Here is a 19,403-nt window from a genome sequence, read left to right on the forward strand (position 1 = left end):
GTTAAAATCGAATAAGCTTTAAAATAGTTATTTATTGTTCAAAGCCATGACTCACGGTCGATGATTGCTTTTGTTTTGCCATCACCTCACCGAAATTATTCGTGTTTGCGTGCGCGCAGCCTGCGGTTGCTTTTTGAGGTACACCAACCGATGGGGAAGCAACGGGCACTTTCGAATCAAAATTTTAAGGTTATCGAAGGGCAAATAAAATTACGCCTTGCCATCTTGTGGGCTAGCCGACCATTTCGGATGCATCAATTTGAATGGTAATAACTTCCTCATAAAAATTAATTAACTATAGTTTAATTTCATGTCGATTGTTTAACGTCTTCTTGTCTTTGGAAAATCAAGTGCTAAATGTGCGGGTAGATGTTGGGAATGTTTTCGTTTCATTCAACAAAGGCCTTAAATCTATAAAAATCATTTTAAAAAGTCTTACCAACGGTGGTGGGGAATAAACTGGTCGATATTCTGAATAATATTCATCGTCTATCGGATCATAAACAAAATCAGAGGCAGCAAATTGAATTGCGAACAAAATGATCACTGCTATGAACTCCATTTTCACACTGGATGTTTCTTTCTTGAATTGCACGAACGCACTGACTCTTGTGGAATAAAAGTCTTTTTATACTTAAAACGTTTGCCGGTAATCGATACTCCATTTCCGCACGTAATGAGGGGCTTTATTTAAACCTGCAGCTTATTGGTTACAAGTGAGGTATATGTTGAAATCAATTAACATGTAAGACACAAGATCACCATGTTTGGTTTTTAGTTTACTATCCTTCAATCTAAAAAAAAAGACACTTTAAATTTAAATATTGTATGTTGAAAGGCACTATGTTGTTGTGTTGCGCAATTGCCTTAAAACTTTTTTTTTTTTGAGGGGGGGAGCTAATCGTTTAATTTTCTGTGTGAAACACGTTTTATTTAGGTTGCTAGTTTGAAAGTGGTTTTTCAACATTTAATTTTTTGCGAAGTCATTATTCGAGTCTGTAGGGGAGGGTGGGGCTAGTTGGTACCAGTTTTTATTTTCTTCTCTCGTTTCTTTAATTTTTCACATTTTGATATCCGAATAGATGTCAAAGAAAGTTCAGATAACCATCTTTCTCGTGCTATTTTTTAATGTGATCCATGTCAAAGAAACGTTAAAAAGCAAAAAAAATTGTTTCTACATGCCCCTCTAATGGGGTAAGTTGGCAGTGGTAGTGGGGTAAGTAGGCCCCATGTATTTCAAATGGGAATTTCAGTCAAATGTTGATGTTGCAAACAAACTAGAATAACATTACAATAAAGGAAAATTCTATAGTTATTTCAGAGTGGGAAACTCAGAAATGAGTTCTGATAGCTTATATAAAGATGAATCGCTTTAAATGCAAAAAAATGATAAAATTATACACCTGATTTAGGCAAAGTTTTCACAGGTGAACATCGTAGAAAGTGATACACACCTAATATGTGCCCAATTTTGGCCTCTTATACCACTGTTCACCATAAGTCATATCTAGCAAAAATTCGACTTACAATTCATTGACATTTCATGACTCCCCTATAGGTTTCAAAACCTTAATTTGGTATTGCAATTTCAAAAATTGTGAAAGAATAAAGAAACATTGTATTGTTGTTTTTTCAGATGTGATGAAACAGCAGATGATAGCGTCTGATTTATTGGATCTGGATGTCAATTGCTTCAACTATCAGCAATAGAGCTGCCCACTTCTTTTGACTAAAAAAGGATGAGATGGGGACAAATTTGAGGTAAAACCAACATGATGAAACGGACCACAGGTGACTGTTACTTATATAATCTATCTCTAATCAATAAGCAATTAATTAGACAGCTTTTTAAAATTTAAATCGTGGCCGGAATGAAACGGCATTTTTTGTCTGAACCGTTACTCCTCGTACGTGGAATTTTTATCAATGCGAAGGCCGTTGTAAAAATCTAAATTTGCATATTCTAGAAAGACAAAAACGAAAAGCTAACCCTCACTCCTTTTTAAGGACGGATATTACGTCACGTTTTACGGCTGGTACCTTTTCCCTTATTACTTTTAAGTGTCCATTCCTTTTCCTTGCAAGGTTTGTCTACCATTTCCCCGACATTTTTGCAAAACACAAGGTTTTTTTGCTCCCTTCCTTTACTCAGTTGTCTGTCACGTTGTCCATTGCCTTGACTGGTTTATACGGTGCAGCAGGCAGTTTAGTTTTAGTCCCATTAATTATGGCGGTTACTATTCATCCCTACGATCGAAATCCGTTTAATGGTGAAAAGTGTTTTAAAAGGCAACGTGTCGTGCACCGTGATTAAAGTAAAGATTCAACCAACAAATGTCAAGTAATCATTGAATTATTTTCTATTATTAGTTAACCTAATTTTACAAAAGCGAAAGGATTTTGAGCGATGGCCGGTTTATGGGATCAAAAACAATTTAAAATTCCGTCCGTCCGTCAGAAGCTCTGCTGCATCCGAGTATAAAGCATAAAAAATAGAACCAAGACCGTGCAGACCAGGAAATATGCCATTATAAAATCTATGGAAGTCAATTGATAAAATAATTTCCAATTAGCTTGGTTTTATCTTGATAATTAACGCTGGTCGTTCCACTTACCTATCATGACTGTTGCCAAACAAGAACTTGCTATCGATTTAATTGTTTCTTTTTTGCTTTCGTTAGCGGTGCAATGGAATACGAGTATTTGTAATGCAGTTTATTTGCCGATTATGTCGCCTTACAGTTTCAAAGTTAATGAACTTGCCAGGCCAGGATTTTAGACTGGAAGCAGAACAGTCATTTTTTAAAAGTAGGGTGTGGATCTTGATGTGACGACTTGACGTGGGTGTGGACCTAGACATTGCAAAGTTAATATTGTCGGCCGTCTAAATTTGTTTACCTTATCTATGTAACATTTCATATAATGTCGAAACACACGCTAGCTTCGCTCCTTGGGAAAAGCGGAGGTGGGAAGTGCGTTTGATCAGCGGTATAGACCATAACAACAATTTTTATCTTTCTTAGGAATAGGACTTTTCATGCTAAGCGTTATTTGTCTGGAAAGTTGTACCTGGTGTTCAACGTTTCGTTTTTTTACACGTTGCGATGTTCGTGTTTACCGACAAGCTTAATTTTGTTTGAACAAATCCATATGTGATGTATATATGGCTATATCTTTAGACATTTGATACTACTATAATTAATTTCTGAAAACTATAAGAAATTTCTTTTGATTCTTGAAAGCGAGATTTTAATTGGAATATTGCTTAAAGAGTTTTTTTTATTAATAGTTCAAGATTTAATAATGCTAAATTCATGCCGTTTTGAAAACTAATCATTTTTGATCATATGCTTAAAATTGTATTTGTATTCACGCAGTGTGTGTTGTAACTTTACTACTTTAACTATTTGATAACTGCGTGTGTAATCACCAACTCATTCAACTGAATTTTCTACCAAGTCAATTAAAGGCTATACAAAAGCTGAAGGAAAAAAAAAAAAGATCATAGAAATGTTGAAGGATGGTGTTTTGGTTAGGCGCTGTTGCTGTCACTGCGATTTTTGCATGATGATTACAACATTATGGTGATTTGTTATTCGAGCTTGTTATTCTCGCTCTTAGGCGTAATTTGTATGGGTCCAGCTTTAAGCTGGGTCTTGTATTTTGCACAAACCCATACCAAGAAGGCTCAAACGACGATGACTACCACGATATGCGATACCGACCCCGATAGTACCGAATACCTTGCAGATTCCCTCGCAGACTTCCTTGCTTGCTATTCCCTTGCAGATATCCTTGATGGGCAAGGCGTTTAAGGATAAAGCCATCACGATTCCCCGCTTCAGAAGTTACGGCAGGAGCTACCAGTAAATTGAAACTTTATAACCTAATTAGCTTGATGGTTTTGAATAAGTAGCCAACACTGATTGGGAACTACTTACCAGAAACAATGGTTGCTGTTGTTGTGCTATTGTTAGCTTACAGAGAACTAAAAAATTTTCAGGTTTGCTGATTCGTTTACCACTAGGGCTATGGCAAGCCGAATGTACCGACCGAATCGAATGATGACCCGCGCGCGACTATAATAATAATTTTCGACTTGATGATATAGTTTTGGACTTGATGATATCTCTGTCGCCTATAAGGGGTGTTGGCAGATTTTCCCCGCCCAGCGGTGGTGTTCTGGCGTAGAGCTAACAGGATTCCTATCTGTGAACTCCAGACAGATAGGACGACTACCTTCGATTCATCTGACATTGTTTTCATTGAAAGTTACTGGAAAGAGCAGGGCAAACGATTGACGACGAAATGCAACAGTGAGTGAAAAAATATGCTAAATATTCGTATTGTATTTTCTTCACAAAAAAAATCCAATGTTTTGGTTCCATTGCCAATCATTTGTAATATGCGCCATTAATACGGCCGGTTCAAGCAAGTTTCTTGGGCTTGAATAACCGAACTGATAACGTGCACTACTCCTTCGAACACAGTTATGTCCGGCTCAATGATATCGGCATTTCCCACGGTAATACCATCTATTTCAATATTAGAAATAAATCAGTTACTAAATTAATTACTAGTAAATGAAATAGATATTTGGTCTTACATGGAGTTACGTTGATATCCACCTGGATGCCAGCTAAAACGGTGAGGGGGCCGTCAACGAGTCCTGCTGCGTAAAAAGTTCCAGAGGCGATGTGCGTGTTTAAAAGAACAATCAACTTGTCTGGCTCGGCGAAAATGGAATCAAGAACGCCAGGCGGAAGCGCTTTGAACGCGGCGTTGGTCGGAACAAACGTCGTTTTCGGACGGGCTATGGTAAAATCGAAATATAGTAATTTTGATTTTCCAAAGAAATGCAACTAACCTTTGAAATTATTTTCAGCTAAGCCAAGGACTTGAAATACGCTTAGAAAGATGGAAAAGTCTTTGTTGCTTCTCAAAAAATTGATGACGGTGTTGTTGGGCGATACGTCTTGCGGATTGAGAACCTTTTCAATGGGGTAAATAATGCTTTTACCTGTTGGAATAGCTCTCAAAAGTGGCACTCCGTTAGCTGTTGCAATCTATAAAATTAGGAAAATGAAACCTGGTGAAAAAAATTGAATAAATCTTTAAATGATTTACATCTTCGGTAGCAAAAGAAGGCCCTTTGTTTCGGTACACGTTGAAACGGACTACTTCACCTAGCGCAGTGTTTATAGTTAGTTCAACAAAGATGGAAGACACGAGACTGCATGGCTGCCTGAAAAGCACCAGATGATAACGAAGAATGTCTCTCAACAGGTAAATATCTTTTAAAAGGGCTGCTAGAACTGCAGGATCGATGGCTGCGAAGGCTTCATTGGTAGGGGCCAATACGACGAAAGGTCCTGTATTAAGCGACAGCAAATTAATGGGTTTCTTTAACTTAATTAAAATTGATTTGTGAAATAGGCATACTTTTGGCAGAAAAGGTTTCCACTAAACCAGCCTTCACTATCAGATCAACGAAAGTTGTGAAGCCATTCTGTCTGAGAGCAGTCAAAAGGTCTACCTGGAAAATTGATTGCGACAAAATCAGTTAATATCCCTTTGAATATCCATAATTCTAAACAGCTAAACGCAGATTATAATTCACTAAAATTTTAGGATGTAATTTTAAGAATTCAATTTTGGTTTTAACTTACCGATTTTGGGGGTATGCTGATTGAACGGCGTATGCTGATTGAACGGCGTATGCTGAATCATACTGATTTTCCGTAGCGTAACCAGATGCAGTAACGTTAACTACAAAGAAAGCAATAACAAGTATTAACTTCATACTTGAAAAAAAAGTATTCTCTGTCAAACAGTGGCTGTACACTAGACACTGATTTTCTTTTGCTCGAACAAGTCCTTTTTATACGGCAAATTGCTAAAAGTGCTGCTTTAATTGAAGTGAATGGCATTTTGCAATCAAGTTCTAAGTAGAAAATTAACTGCATCGCCATAAGGTGCATATTTCCATTAGAATAATGCTTCTTTTCGGAATAGCGTGGTTGTGGTATCTATATCTAACTCGAGCGAGTATTCACTGGACTATTATAATGGAATTTCGAAAAAAAGTTATTGCGTTGACGGCGAATGAATGGCACTTTCAATCTTATCATAAATATTTATGTTAAATTAAATAAACGGAGTAACGCGGAGTTGGCGAAATCGATTCCTATCTTGTAAATTTATAGGGACCTTGCGATACAAAATAGAACCACCTTGAATGAACAGGTATGCTGTTTGGTAACATTTAAATTGATGTCATTTTCGTAAGGGAGGGGGTCGGTAATTCCAAGGCTACTTCCTTACTTGCCCATCCCTTACATTCAGAATTTGTTCGTGCAAAACAGCAATATTGTCTTCTTGATAATATGAAAGTAGGCTATAAGACGGATGAAAACTCTATTGGCGAGGTAATTAATTATCTTTTAAATATAAATTAGTTGAACTTAAATTGGATTTCAAAATATTAGTGCCATTAATTTAATTTATTATTTTTTCTTTGTTTCTTTCTCTTAAATCTTGGGAATAAAAAGAGCTTAATCGTGAAAGTCTAGGAACTGTCCAAATCGATCCCAATCCCAGATTTATAGAATGTTTTTGTTCGACGTGGGCTGGAACTTCGAAAGAAAATGTGATGGGTTCCCGTTTTGACAGTTTGACGTCTGTTAATACAAGGATTGAGGTTTTCAAGTTCTCCGGTTAGCTGATTTTCCAACATTCTTTCGACGCCTTGAACAATTCTCCCGTCCACTGTATGCATATCCAGGCTTGAACATAAACCTGGTAAGAACAAGAAAACATTTTTGATTTGTAGTTAATTGAATCACTTGGAACTGACCTCTTTCTTTGGTGGCTCCACAGGGAAACTATCAGTTACCATGTCGAGAAACTCAAAAAAGTTGAACATGGATTGGATGGATGGATGGATGGAAAATGATACAGGAAGGAACGGCAAACAATTTTTCTATGTTGCTTTATTTCGCCGCTGCTTTTGCTGTTGAGGCCAGAAACTCATGTAGTACTTGTTGGTTTGCGAAATATGGCCGCAATTGTTGTCGTCTCCCTGTGTGGCAAGCCAAATTTGGAGCAAAGGATGTTTTAAGTTTCATGTCAGTTTTGGCGAGATTCTTTCTAAAAAAAAATTGTTTCATGAGATTTAGTAAAAGCAGAACGATTTTTGTCAAGTTTATTCAACATTCTAATTTTGATTAGGTCAAAACAGTTTGCAAATTCAAGTCAAACAACATGAAAGAAAAATAACGAGAAAATTGAAGAATAGTGGTGTTCAATTGCGGTGTTTGGATATCCGCATCATTTGTTCTTGTTATTTTTCTTGTCCCTTCCACCACGACCAAATCCAAAATCCAACTGGTTTGCATCGGCCCTCAAATTATTTGCCCCGGTTTGGCGGGATTCACCCGTTTCAACTGGCCTGTTTTTTTAAAATAGAAAAAAATTGCTTTACCGTAAGATCCATAAATAACACTGTAAGTTAAAATAAGGTTTCTTCACATAGTTTCTACTTATCAAAATGATCACTGTTTATTTTTTATTTTAGGGTTCTGCTGTTTAAATATAGAGAAGCCTCTCTGTTTTGTTTTTCACACGAGTCTGCGTTCAACGGTGACACGTCAGTTTTAATTGCAATTTTATCAAGTAGAAAAGCTGTGGAAGTGACGTGCATTAAACTGTAAAATGCTTACCTTTGGGGCTGATTGTCCGAATGCTGCGATTGTTCCATTTTTTCCGACAAGAACTTAAAAAGCAACAGGCCGACGACGGCGATCCCAAATATTACCACTATGTTATCTATACGAATCAATGCATAAAATGTTAACCTAATTAGCTTGATTTGATTTTTTTGAATGAACGCTGATCGTTCTCACTTACCCATGCCTGTCACCAAACAAAAGAACTGCCGATTCGTTAATTGAATTTTGTCTGAAAGGCAACAGTTATCGACGAAGCGTCTTCCTCGTGCTGATTCACGAAGCTGTTTACAGAAAGGAGTGGCTTCCGTGTTGCTACGTGACGCTGCGCGGCTGCCAATTTATCCGATATCCGCCGCGTGAGTGCGTGCGTACGTCAACCGTAAGTCCGTGACTTGTCCTCATTCCTCTCAAATTTATTTTTTTCATTTAAAGTAACTGAAATAAGCAGGGCAAAACATCTGAGGATAACATGCTAAATATTTGTTTATTTAATATTTTTGTAATTTCTGACAACATAATTTTTTTTTGCCTTACAAAATTTCAGCGTTTTTTCTTGCAGTTTTCTTCCGTATTTGACATTTTTGTTAATGGCCGTCACAAAAAATCAAAATTTTTAGAAAGAACGAGTAAAAAGGTAACCCACACCCCGTTTTTAAGGGCAGACGTGGTCCAGGTGTCCGACTGACACGTTTTCTAATTACGCATTTTCTTATCCATTCCCTCTCGTCGAAATTTTCTCTCCCATTTCACAGAACTTTTTGAAAAAACGAATTTTTTTCTCTGCTTCATTATTCCCTTTTCCTGTCGAATCGTTCATTACTATATTAGATTACAGTGCGTGGGGAAGTTAGTTTCTCTCTTCTTTCATTGGAAAACAGTGAAGAGCGTCAAGTTGAGGCCGTTGGTTGGAATGAAGATCATTTTCAAATCGGCTGGTGGCAGGAGTAAGATGTAACATGTAAGTAAACCATAGTGCTTAGCCTATGTCTATTATATATTGTTGAGAATTAAGAAACGCACAGCCAACGTTTGGTGCGTAACCTATTTCTACAACGTCCAATTTACCTCTTAAAAGGGGGGTGATCAGGAGGGTCTAAAGTAGTGTAGTTACAGAAGTCGAGCAGTCTGGTAGTGAGACTGGGTTTTCATCATTGTGTTCATCGTGTCGTCTAATAAAGCTAAGTTTTTGGTGTTTACCCTGTTGCGTTTGATTCTTTGTTTCAGTTCCACAACAATATTTAAGTTCTTAGGGATGTTATTTGTTGTTTTTTGAGAATTTACATATCTGTGTTGCTTTGTTCTTTAAATACCTGTTGTGCTGTTGGTTGCCCGTACTTGTGGATTGATAGTCTGTTCAATCGTTAAGATAATGTCTGTTGGTGGAAAAACAGACGGCTAAACGATTGTATTCGCCTTTGAATTAGCATACCAATTGATTTTATCACACATTGTATGGCAAATCATTGGGCAAGTGGCTCATGCAAATTGATATACTTGTTCTCTATTAGTTTGGTTCATTGAAAAGAGAGAGTTCATGAAATCAGGAACTTTCCATATAGATCCAAATCCGAGGCCCGTGGAATTATTTTGTTCGACGTAGGCTGGAACTTCGTAAGAAAGTGTGACGGGTTTCGTTTTGACAGTTTGACGTCTGTTAATACAAGGATTGAGGTTTTCAAGTTCTCCAGTTAGCTGATTTTCCAACATTCTTTCGACGCCTTGAACAATTCTCCCGTCCACTGTATGCATCCAGACTTGAACATAAACCTGGTAAGAACAAGACAATTTAATTTTTCTTATTTGTAGTTAATTGAATTACACGATACTGACCTCTCTCTTTGGTACCACGACAGGAAAACTAGCCTCTACCTTGTCGAGAAACTCAAAAAGTTTTCCAAAGAATTCGATTTTGACTTTTTTGGAGTCGGAATATTTCGACCATTCGATCATGTGATATACGAAAGAGACGCAACTTTGTCCTTTGGAATAAAATGGCTCTTCGTTTTTATATTGCAGTTTCGGTACAAACGTGTACCTTGTTTCACCAAGGTTTTTCTCAATACGGGTGTTCTCCAATTCTTCAGGATTGCGATTGCGGATCTCACAGCCTTTTTCAAGATTGACTTCCTCTTTATCTATTCCGTTGTAGGCGAGGAATCGTTCGTAAAGTCTATCCATGTCGCTGCACTGAGCTATCGGGACGGGTAATTTGTGATTGGGAAATCTCTCTCCTTCCTCGTGGCAATCAAAGTCCGGATGGAAGATGATACAGGCAGGAGCGCCACAGAATTTTTCTATATTGCCTTTTTTGCCGTTTTTTTGCCCTTGAGGCCAGAAACTCATGTAGTATTTGTTGGTTTGCAACGAAACATGGCCGTATTCGTTGTTTTCATCTGGAAGCCAAACCCGGACCAAAGGTTTTCCTAAGTTGTACTCCATGTCAGTTATTGTGGGTATCGTTCTCTTTCTAAAAAATTAGTTTGGAATAAATTAGAATTTTTGAAGCTGTAATATTGCCCAACTAAAAGTGAAGTTTAAGATATCTGCCACGATGATTGTCGAAATGTCGAAATGTAGCAGTTTATCGACCCCCCCCGCCACTTCTAAGCTGGCCCGCGGTTGCAAAAATAGTCGCCGTTTACTTCTCAATTCTGGAGTTCTGTTGTAAAAAAAAAATAGCAAAGAGCCCTGGTTTTTCATGCCAATTAGGAATTAGTAACAACGTAAAAGGAACCGTCAGCGTTCAACGGTATCAGTTTTAATTGCAATTTCTTCAAATTTCTCGCTATGGTAAGTCATACGATTTTACTAAAATCATTTTAGCTGTGAAATGTTTACCTTTGAGGCTGCTTCTTAGAATGCTGCGATTTGTCGTCTTGTTCCGTTGGTTCAGAAAAAAAGAGCTTCCAAATAACCCACAGGACGACCAACAAACAAATTACATTTAAAGCTGCAAATCAATTAATTAATGTTTAACCAATTAGCTTGATTTTATTTTTAGAATCAACACTGATCATTCTGACTTACCCATGACTATCATGCCAAACAAGGACTGCAAATTCGGTAATGTAGTCTTGTTTAAATAGCTGCGAAGTCTGTTATTTCTCCGATTTATTTACCGATTCGTTTAATTGGCTTTAACGTTAATGAGCTGACAGATTCGGAACAAATTTTTTCTTTGTCTAAAAAGCAACAGTCATCCTCCAGGGTGTGGCTGTTTCTGATTCTACAAGTTGGTTGCAGAAGAAGTTGTTTCCGTTTGGCTGCGTCACGCTGCGTGGATGCCAATTTATTTAATTCCCGCTGTGTGCGTGACGGTTGTTGACAGTGAATCCGGCTCGACCCCGATTACCCGAGACTCAACATGCTGCCGGAAGGTACTGGCGCGACCAAGGTAAAATGTACCCTCAGTTCGTCTCAATTTATTTAAATTAAAAGTTATTGGAAGGAGCAGGGCAAAGGATTGACGGTGAAATGCAAAAGAAAGTGAAACAATATGCTAAATATTCGTAGTGTATATTTCTTCCAAAAATTGCTATCACCTTGTTTCAACAATCCCATTACCCATAATTTGTAGTACGCGCTATTAATACAGCCGGTTGAAGCAAGTTTCTTCGGCTTGGATAACCGAGCTGATAACGTGCACTACTCCTTCAAACACCGTTATGTCCGGCTCAATGATTTTGGAATTTCCCACGGTAATGCCATCTATTTCAAAATTAGAAATAAATCCGTTACTAAATTGTTTACTAGTAAATGAAATAGATATTTGGTCTTACAGGAAGTTACGTCAATATCCAGCTGAATGCCAGCTAAAACGGTGAGGGGGCCGTCAATGAGTCCGGCTGTGTAAAAAGTTCCAGACGCGACGTGCGTGTTTAAAAGCAAGACTAATTTGTCTGGGTCGGCAAAAATGGAATCGAGAACACCAGGCGGAAGCGCTTTGAACGCGGCGTTGGTCGGAACAAACGTCGTTTTCGGACGGGCTATGGTAAAATCGAAATATAGTAATTTTGATTTTCCAAAGAAATGCAACTAACCTTTGAAATTATTTTCAGCTAAGCCAAGGACTTCGAATACGCTTAGGAAGATGGAGAAGTCTTTGTTGCTTCTCAAAAAATTGATGACGGTGTTGTTGGGCGATACGTCTTGCGGATTGAGAACCTTTTCAATTGGGTAAATAATGCTTTTACCTGTTGGAATAGCTCTCAAAAGTGGCACTCCGTTAGCTGTTGCAATCTATAAAATTAGGAAAATGAAACCTGGTGAAAAAAATTGAATAAATCTTTAAATGATTTACATCTTCGGTAGCAAAAGAAGGCCCTTTGTTTCGGTACACGTTGAAACGGACTACTTCACCTAGCGCAGTGTTTATAGTTAGTTCAACAAAGATGGAAGACACGAGACTGCATGGCTGCCTGAAAAGCACCAGATGATAACGAAGAATGTCTCTCAACAGGTAAATATCTTTTAAAAGGGCTGCTAGAACTGCAGGATCGATGGCTGCGAAGGCTTCATTGGTGGGGGCCAATACGACGAAAGGTCCTGTATTCAGTGACAGCAAATAAATGGGTTTCTTTAACTTAATTAAAATTTATTTGAGAAATAGGCATAATACTGTTGGCAGAAAAGGTTTCCTCTAAACCAGCCTTCACGATCAGATCGACGAACGTTGTGAAGCCATTCTTTCTGAGAGCAGTCAAAAGATCTACCTGAAAAATGGATGGCGACAAAATCACGTAGTATCACTTTGATTGTCCATAACACTAAGCAGGTAAATGCAGATTGAATTTTAAATTTTAAGACGCAATTTTAATCATTCATTATTGGGTTTTAAGTTACCGATTGTGAGGGGTAAGCTGGTTGTACGGCGTATCCTGAATTATACTGATCTTTTTTTCCGTAACCAGAAGCCGTTACGTTAACTACAAAGAAAGCAATAATTAGTATTAACTTCATGCCTGAAAAAAGGTATTTCTCTCAAACAGTGGCTGTATCAGACACTGATTTTCTTTTGCTCGAACAATGCCTTTTTATACTGCAAATTGCTAAACATGCTGCATTAATTGTTTAACTGGTATTTTGCAATCAAGTTCTAGGTAGGTCACTACGTCATCAGAATGTGCAGGGGTATTTTAATGCAACCCTTCGAAATAGTGCAGACTAATTGAGACACCCGGTCGTGAAGGACTCGTTAGTCTATGTTTAATGTATGCATGAGGGTTGAACTAACTCTGCGAGAATTCATTAAACTATCATAATGAAATTTGGAACATAAGTTGCCTCTTTGATGGCGCTTAAATGACTATTTTTATCTCATCATAAATATTAATGTTAAATTAGATAGACATGTAATGGAATTAACGAGATCGATTCCTATCATTTAAATTGATACGTACCTTGTGACGAAAATAGTACCACCTTGAATGTCCTGTTTGGTAACATTTAAACTGACGTCACTTTTGTGTAAGGGAGGGGGCTGGTAATTTCAGCACCCTGCCTTTCTTACACGTCCTTTCAATTCAGAATTTTCTCGTGCAGAACAGAAATTCCGTCACGTGCATTCAAAGCCGGGCAGTGGTGGATGCACGTCGTCGATTCGATAAGAGGCTACTTCAAGGTAATTCACTCTAAGTGGGTAGAAACATTTTATTAGTCACTATTCACGTGATAATCAAAGAAAGGTATTTGAGCATCATTAGTAACATGCATTAAAAAATTGAAATAGTGATAGAAATGAATGAATGATAATATCCCCCTATATTTCGCCAATAAATTTCCTACACAATTTATCAATAATTTTATTAATAAAATTGCCTTTCGATGTAGGTCGGTCCAGCTTGAACCAATGAATCGGAAACGTGTACAACTCCTTCCACCAATGATATGTCCGATCTAATGATTTTAGCCTTGCCCACGGTAATGCCACCTGTTTTGAAGATTTTAGAAATCATTTAAACTAAAGATTTATTAAAAATGAAAAGGACATCTTACTGGGAGACACGTCAACGTCGACGGTTGCGCCAGAAAAGACCGTGAGCGGGCCATCAGTGAGTCCAGCTGCGTAAAAAGTTCCAGACGCCATGTGTGTGTTTAGCAGGACGACTAATTCTCTTGGATTTGCAAACAACGAATCAAGAACACCAGGCGGAAGAGCTTTGAAAGCTGCATTGGTAGGAACAAATATCGTCTTCGGAAAAACTAAAAGTGAGTGAATAAAAAGAAAATTATACTATTCTTTCACAGCGTTACGTTTAAAGAATTGACTGACCTGCGATAGTGTTTTGTGTTATAATGACAGAATTATAAATCCTTAAAAAGATGGACAAATCTTTGTTGTTTTCTAAAAAAATTTGGAGAGTGTTATTGGGTGATAAAGCCTTGGGATTAAGAACTCGGTCAATGACATAAATAAGTTTTTCTCCTGCTGGGATAGCTCGTAAAAGAGGTGCGCCGTTGGCTGTAGCAATCTAGAAAACGAGAAATACACAAAATTGTTGAACCGAGCGAGTGTCTAATATCGAATTTTTTATGTTTACGTCTTCGGTAGCAAAAGACGACCCTCTCTGTCGGTATAAGTTGAACCGGACTAATCCACCCTGTGCAGTGGGCAAAGCCAGTTCATGTAATATGGCCGAAACTATGGTGAAAGGTTGTCTAAAAAACACCAGGTGGTAGGTAAGAATATCCCTCAACAGGTCAATATCATTTATGATAGTTGCTAGAATTCCAGGATCAATGACGGCGAATGCTTCATTTGTCGGTGTCAAAACGATGCGTGGGCCTGTATTCAAATTACCGACAGTAAATTATTGTGCTTGTTAAATTTATGTAATAATGAATGTTTTGAAAGAGTGGGGAAAAATACCGTTCTGAGAAAAAGTTTCCTCTAAACCAGCCTTCACTATCAAGTCAACGAACGTTGTGATGCCATTCTGTCTTAAAATAGTAAGGAGATCTACCTGGAAAAAGGATCGTGACAACATCAGTTTAAGCAGTGCAGTCAATATGGAGTTTTAAATTTCAATTATAACACAAATGTAGATTAATTTTGTTAATAATGTTTTCATTACCGATTGTGGGGGATAGGCTGATTGAACGTCGTATTCTGAATCATCATGATTTTCCGTAGCGTAACCAGATGCAGTAACGTAAACTACAAAGAAAGCAATAACCAGTGTTACCTTCATGCTTGAAAAATTATTCTTTCAAACAGTTGCTGTATCAGACTCTGATTTTTCTTTGCTCGAAGAATTGCTTTTTATACCGTAAATTGCTAAATATGCTACATTAACTGGAAGTACAATTTTGCAATCAAGTTTTAAATAACCACATTTCGTCACCCTAACATTCAGGGCTATTTACATTTTTCCGTTAGAAATAGCGCTGGAGGACCTTGACTTGTATCTCTGCATCGGTTCTCTTGTCTATCATAGTGGAATTTCAAAGGAACTTGTCATGAGAAACCTCCTGGAATAGAAAAAAATAAATGTTCTTTAGCAACTCTAATTAGAAAAAATTATGCAAAAAAGGAAAAAAAACTGTTTGAAAATGGGCCAAAGGCAGCGAATCAAGAGTCAAGACTGGAGGCAACAGTTGAAACACGTGTGTTGGATAGAAAAGCAAATGCGTTCCATCGAAAATGGCGTAGGGAAGGGTTCGCAATTCCAAGGCTACTGCCTTCCTTACCCATCCTTTGAGTTTATGTTCTTCAGAACAAAAATATCTGCAGTCGCAGTCGTGGATGCAGTGGATGGAGTCCAACTTCTTCGAATCCCTGGAAAGGCGTGGTGAACCGGACAGAGAAAACGAGTCCATCTTCCAGTTGCCAGGTAGCTGAACCCGTTACGTTGCGTCCGGCCCATTCGAAAATGGAATCCATCGTCTGCTTTTGCTGGTCGAAATCGTATTTGACAGAGAGGCTGGTCTTCTCCAGTCCAGTGAAGGGTGTCAACAATTCGCTGGATAGTTCGGATGAATTCATCAGAATATTTGCCTGGATATTCTTATCGCCGGACCAGCTGAGTATCCCGATGAGTCTTCTGGCTCGACAGGGAAACTAGCAGTTACCTAGTTCAAAGAATTCAATTGTGATTTTCTTGGAATGGACAGATTTAGATCATTCCGATCATGTGATATGCGAAAGAGACGCAACTTTGTCCTTCGTAATAAAATGGCTCTCTGTTTTCATACTTTAAACGAGACTTTAAATAAGGTAGAAATGCCCCTGTACCGTGTTTTACCAAGTCAAAACAGTTTGCAAATTCAAGTCAAATAACATGGAAGAAAATGATGAGAAAATTGGAAGAACGTTGGCATTCAAAGTGCGATGTTGTTGTGATGATCGCGTCACATTATAATCGTTTTCTTGTCCCTTCCGCAACAACCAAATCCGCAATCCAACGGGTTTCCATCTTACATTAGTTGCCCCTGTTTAACGGAATTCACCCGTGTCAGCCGAACTTTCGTTTTTAAAAAATAGTTTATATTTATTAAAATAGTCACTGTTCACTTTTAATTTTAGAGTTTTGCTGTTTAAATATAGAAAAGAGCTTTGATTTTTTCAAACAACGTAGAACGGCGTTAGGAAAACAACAGTCGGCGTTCACCTGTGACAAATCAGTTTAAATTGCAACTTTATCAAGTAAAACGCTACGATAGTGATACGTTTCAAGTTGTAAAAAATGTTTACTTTTGGGCTACCTCTTCAAATGCTTTTATTTGTTAAGTTGTTAATTGTTTTCCGCCATGTAAATTAACTTGAAAAGCAACAACGCGACGATGGCACAAACAAAGATTCCAATCATGTCATCTACGATTCAATGGATAAAAATGTTGACCTAATTAGCTTGATTTGATTTTTTTATTCAACACTTATCGTTCGCACTTACCCATGACTGTCACCAAACAATTACTGTTTTTTTTGTTTTTGTTTGTTTTTTAAATTTGGCTTCAACGTTAATGAGCTGACAGATTCGAAACAAAGCTCTTCTTAGTCTGAAATGTGAGAGTCATTGACTTACACATTCTTGAAGTTGTTTGCAGACAGAAACGGTCTCCGTTTTGCCAAGTCACGCTGCGTGGCTGCCAATTTATTTAAATTCCGCTATGTACGTGCGTGCGTGTCAACCGAGACTACTCTTCACGGACTCTTCAAGATGGGACTACCTTCGATTCATCTGACATTGTTTTCATTGAAAGTTAGTGGAAAGACCAGGGCAAACGATTGACGACGAAATACAACAATGAGTGAAAAAATATGCTAAATATTCGTATTGTATTTTCTTCACAAAAAAATCAAATGTTTCAGTTCCATTGCCAATCATTTGTAATATGCGTCATTAATACGGCCGGTTCAAGCAAGTTTCTTGGGCTTGAATAACCGAACTGATAACGTGTACAACTCCGTCGGACACCGTTATGTCCGGCTCAATGATTTCAGCATTTCCCACGGTAATACCATCTATTTCAAAATTAGAAATAAATCCGTTACTAAATTGTTTACTAGTAAATGAATTGTAAATTTGGACTTACAGGGAGTTACGTCAATATCCACCTGAATGCCAACTAAAACGGTGAGGGGGCCGTCAATGAGTCCAGCTGTGTAAAAAGTTCCAGACGCGACGTGCGTGTTTAAAAGCAAAACTAATTTGTCTGGGTCGGCAAAAATGGAATCGAGAACACCAGGCGGAAGCGCTTTGAACGCGGCGTTGGTCGGAACAAACGTCGTTTTTGGACGGACTGGTACAAACAATAAAAACGAAATGTCGTAATTTTGATTTTCTAAAGAAATTAAACTAACCTTTGAAATAATTTTCAGTTATTCCAAGGACTTCGAGTACGCTTAGGAAGATGGAGAAGTCTTTGTTGCTTCTCAAGAAATTAATGGCGGTGTTGTTGGGCGATACGTCTTGCGGATTGAGAACCTTTTCAATGGGGTAAATAATGCTTTTACCTGTTGGAATAGCTCTCAAAAGTGGCACTCCGTTAGCTGTTGCAATCTATAAAATTTGGAAAATGAAACCTGGTGAAAAAAATTGAATAAATCTTTAAATGATTTACATCTTCGGTAGCAAAAGAAGGCCCTTTGTTTCGGTACACGTTGAAACGGACTACTTCACCTAGCGCAGTGTTCATAGGTAGTTCAACAAAGATGGAAGACACGAGACTGCATAGCTCCCTGAAAAGCACCAGATGATAACGAAGAATGTCTCTCAACAGGTAAATATCTTTTAAAAGGGCTGCTAGAATTGCAGGATCGATGGCTGCGAAGGCTTCATTGGTGGGGGCCAATACGACGAAAGGTCCTGTATTCAGCGACAGCAAATAAATGGGTTTCTTTAACTTAATTAAAATTGATTTGAGAAATAGGCATACTTTTGGCAGAAAAGGTTTCCACTAAACCAGCCTTCACTATCAGATCAACGAAAGTTGTGAAGCCATTCTGTCTGAGAACATTCAAAAGGTCTACCTGAAAAATTGATTGCGACAAAATCAGTTAATATCCCTTTGAATATCCATAATTCTAAACAGCTAGACGCTGATAATAATTTCAATAATTCTAATAATTCTAAAATTTTAGGACGCAATTTTAAGAATTTAATTTTGGTTTTAACTTACCGATTTTGGGGGGTATGCTGATTGAACGGCGTATGCTGAATCATACTGATTTTGCGTAGCGTAAACAGATGCAGTTACGTTAACTACAAAGAAAGCAATAACCAGTATTAACTTCATACTTGAAAAAGAGTGTTTCTTTCAAACAGTGGCTGTATCAGACACTAATTTTTTTTTTTGCTAGAACAACTCCTTTTTATACTGTTAATTTCTAAATATGCTGCATTAATTGGCAGTACGATTTTGTAAAGAAGTTCTAAATAACCACATTTCGTCACCATAACCATAAGGGCTATTTCAGTTTTTCCGTTAGAAATAGCGCAATCTGCTTTAGATACTGGACCTTGAAGGACTTGTATCTCTGCATCGGTTCTCTGCCCGCATCGGTTCTCTGGCCTATCATAGTTGATAGCTTGGTTGGTACTCGAGTAGTGGACTGTATGGACCACGAGTATATTGTGTCAGTCTCGATAAAACGAAGTCATGAATTCTGATCATCTATCATCAATCTACAACAAAAGGAGTTAGACAGGGATCAAGCAACACGTAACAATGAATAATTACCTAGCAGAGCTAGCTTGGATGAGGAATAAAGATTACGATACAACTGGGTCACTCAACACAGTGGGTGAACACCAGGTCAGGAGGGCAAGAACCGTTATCACAGCAACTGAATGAGTACATTATTAGATGCAATAGACAAGGTAGCTCTAACACATGTTTGACTAGTACCTTGCTTAAGGTTCCGTCTGTCAAGACCTCAACTCTAGTCAGACCTCAGTGCTAGTCAACTTCTAGTCACGTTTTCTTTTATACAATTCTAGTCAGGGCTATACAATTCTAGTCAGAGCTATAAAGGAAACAAAGTTATGACATGTAAAACAATTAGGCAGTGTTTGAACGGAAATACCTGTGTCAATTAATCAAGATGTCAGTATAGCACTGGGAAATCAGGAGAAGACACAGAAAATGACACCTTTGAAAAGAGGATGGGAGACAATAGAGTGGCTAAGCAGCAACCGCTGGTGGCGCCACTACGGAATTACAAAATTAACA

The 19,403-nt window shown here is 37.9% G+C and overlaps 5 protein-coding genes and 3 long non-coding RNA genes across 11 annotated transcripts; 1 reads left to right on the forward strand and 7 right to left on the reverse strand.

The window, feature by feature from the left end:
* Nucleotides 1-1,646: 1,646 nt before the first annotated feature.
* On the forward strand, nucleotides 1,647-2,649 carry LOC123470369. The gene is made up of 2 exons (XR_006644023.1): nucleotides 1,647-2,315; nucleotides 2,371-2,649. It is a non-coding gene; the product is annotated as an uncharacterized LOC123470369 (long non-coding RNA).
* LOC116918197 lies at nucleotides 2,343-3,706 on the reverse strand. Its single transcript, XR_004391446.2, has 2 exons — nucleotides 2,616-3,706; nucleotides 2,343-2,537 (listed from the first exon to the last, which is right to left on the reverse strand). It is a non-coding gene; the product is annotated as an uncharacterized LOC116918197 (long non-coding RNA).
* Nucleotides 3,707-4,413: 707 nt separating this feature from the next.
* On the reverse strand, nucleotides 4,414-5,730 carry LOC116918484 (transforming growth factor-beta-induced protein ig-h3-like). Its single transcript, XM_045171265.1, has 7 exons — nucleotides 5,670-5,730; nucleotides 5,597-5,619; nucleotides 5,443-5,536; nucleotides 5,128-5,372; nucleotides 4,868-5,066; nucleotides 4,607-4,813; nucleotides 4,414-4,535 (listed from the first exon to the last, which is right to left on the reverse strand). The coding sequence occupies exons 1-7, from the start codon at nucleotides 5,728-5,730 to the stop codon at nucleotides 4,414-4,416; spliced, it is 951 nt and encodes a 316-aa protein (XP_045027200.1).
* A 1,460-nt stretch (nucleotides 5,731-7,190) lies between these two features.
* Nucleotides 7,191-10,985, reverse strand: LOC116918188. 2 transcript variants are annotated; one of them, XM_045170586.1, is made up of 7 exons: nucleotides 10,758-10,985; nucleotides 10,569-10,680; nucleotides 9,561-10,197; nucleotides 8,796-9,497; nucleotides 7,909-8,662; nucleotides 7,722-7,827; nucleotides 7,191-7,450 (listed from the first exon to the last, which is right to left on the reverse strand). In XM_045170586.1, the coding sequence occupies exons 1-4, from the start codon at nucleotides 10,768-10,770 to the stop codon at nucleotides 9,207-9,209; spliced, it is 1,053 nt and encodes a 350-aa protein (XP_045026521.1). In that variant the 5' UTR covers nucleotides 10,771-10,985; the 3' UTR covers nucleotides 7,191-7,450; nucleotides 7,722-7,827; nucleotides 7,909-8,662; nucleotides 8,796-9,206. The 2 variants fall into 2 exon arrangements, with proteins under 2 accessions (XP_045026521.1, XP_045026520.1); XM_045170585.1 differs by having other exon boundaries at nucleotides 7,909-9,497.
* A 245-nt stretch (nucleotides 10,986-11,230) lies between these two features.
* On the reverse strand, nucleotides 11,231-13,263 carry LOC116918189 (transforming growth factor-beta-induced protein ig-h3-like). The gene is made up of 7 exons (XM_045170588.1): nucleotides 13,130-13,263; nucleotides 12,573-12,655; nucleotides 12,349-12,442; nucleotides 12,031-12,275; nucleotides 11,771-11,969; nucleotides 11,510-11,716; nucleotides 11,231-11,438 (listed from the first exon to the last, which is right to left on the reverse strand). Exons 1-7 carry the CDS (start codon nucleotides 13,173-13,175, stop codon nucleotides 11,317-11,319), a joined length of 996 nt encoding a protein of 331 aa, XP_045026523.1. The 5' UTR covers nucleotides 13,176-13,263; the 3' UTR covers nucleotides 11,231-11,316.
* LOC116918190 (transforming growth factor-beta-induced protein ig-h3) lies at nucleotides 12,869-15,423 on the reverse strand. The gene is made up of 9 exons (XM_045171266.1): nucleotides 15,420-15,423; nucleotides 15,096-15,182; nucleotides 14,804-14,886; nucleotides 14,599-14,692; nucleotides 14,270-14,514; nucleotides 14,002-14,200; nucleotides 13,725-13,931; nucleotides 13,548-13,659; nucleotides 12,869-13,360 (listed from the first exon to the last, which is right to left on the reverse strand). The coding sequence occupies exons 1-9, from the start codon at nucleotides 15,421-15,423 to the stop codon at nucleotides 13,285-13,287; spliced, it is 1,107 nt and encodes a 368-aa protein (XP_045027201.1). The 3' UTR covers nucleotides 12,869-13,284.
* Nucleotides 15,424-15,605: 182 nt separating this feature from the next.
* On the reverse strand, nucleotides 15,606-16,783 carry LOC116918194. 3 transcript variants are annotated; one of them, XR_006644022.1, is made up of 4 exons: nucleotides 16,622-16,783; nucleotides 16,423-16,542; nucleotides 15,974-16,339; nucleotides 15,606-15,800 (listed from the first exon to the last, which is right to left on the reverse strand). It is a non-coding gene; the product is annotated as an uncharacterized LOC116918194 (long non-coding RNA). The 3 variants fall into 3 exon arrangements; XR_006644021.1 differs by having other exon boundaries at nucleotides 15,964-16,339; nucleotides 16,622-16,782; XR_006644020.1 differs by lacking the exon at nucleotides 15,606-15,800 and having other exon boundaries at nucleotides 15,942-16,160; nucleotides 16,243-16,339; nucleotides 16,622-16,781.
* A 205-nt stretch (nucleotides 16,784-16,988) lies between these two features.
* LOC116918193 (transforming growth factor-beta-induced protein ig-h3) lies at nucleotides 16,989-19,401 on the reverse strand. Its single transcript, XM_045170589.1, has 9 exons — nucleotides 19,258-19,401; nucleotides 19,080-19,197; nucleotides 18,912-19,017; nucleotides 18,351-18,856; nucleotides 18,108-18,201; nucleotides 17,793-18,037; nucleotides 17,533-17,731; nucleotides 17,265-17,471; nucleotides 16,989-17,193 (listed from the first exon to the last, which is right to left on the reverse strand). The coding sequence occupies exons 4-9, from the start codon at nucleotides 18,465-18,467 to the stop codon at nucleotides 17,072-17,074; spliced, it is 984 nt and encodes a 327-aa protein (XP_045026524.1). The 5' UTR covers nucleotides 18,468-18,856; nucleotides 18,912-19,017; nucleotides 19,080-19,197; nucleotides 19,258-19,401; the 3' UTR covers nucleotides 16,989-17,071.
* Nucleotides 19,402-19,403: the final 2 nt, after the last annotated feature.

The sequence above is a fragment of the Daphnia magna genome, linkage group LG3, assembly GCF_020631705.1.
Source record: "Daphnia magna isolate NIES linkage group LG3, ASM2063170v1.1, whole genome shotgun sequence".
NCBI lineage: Eukaryota > Metazoa > Arthropoda > Branchiopoda > Diplostraca > Daphniidae > Daphnia > Daphnia magna.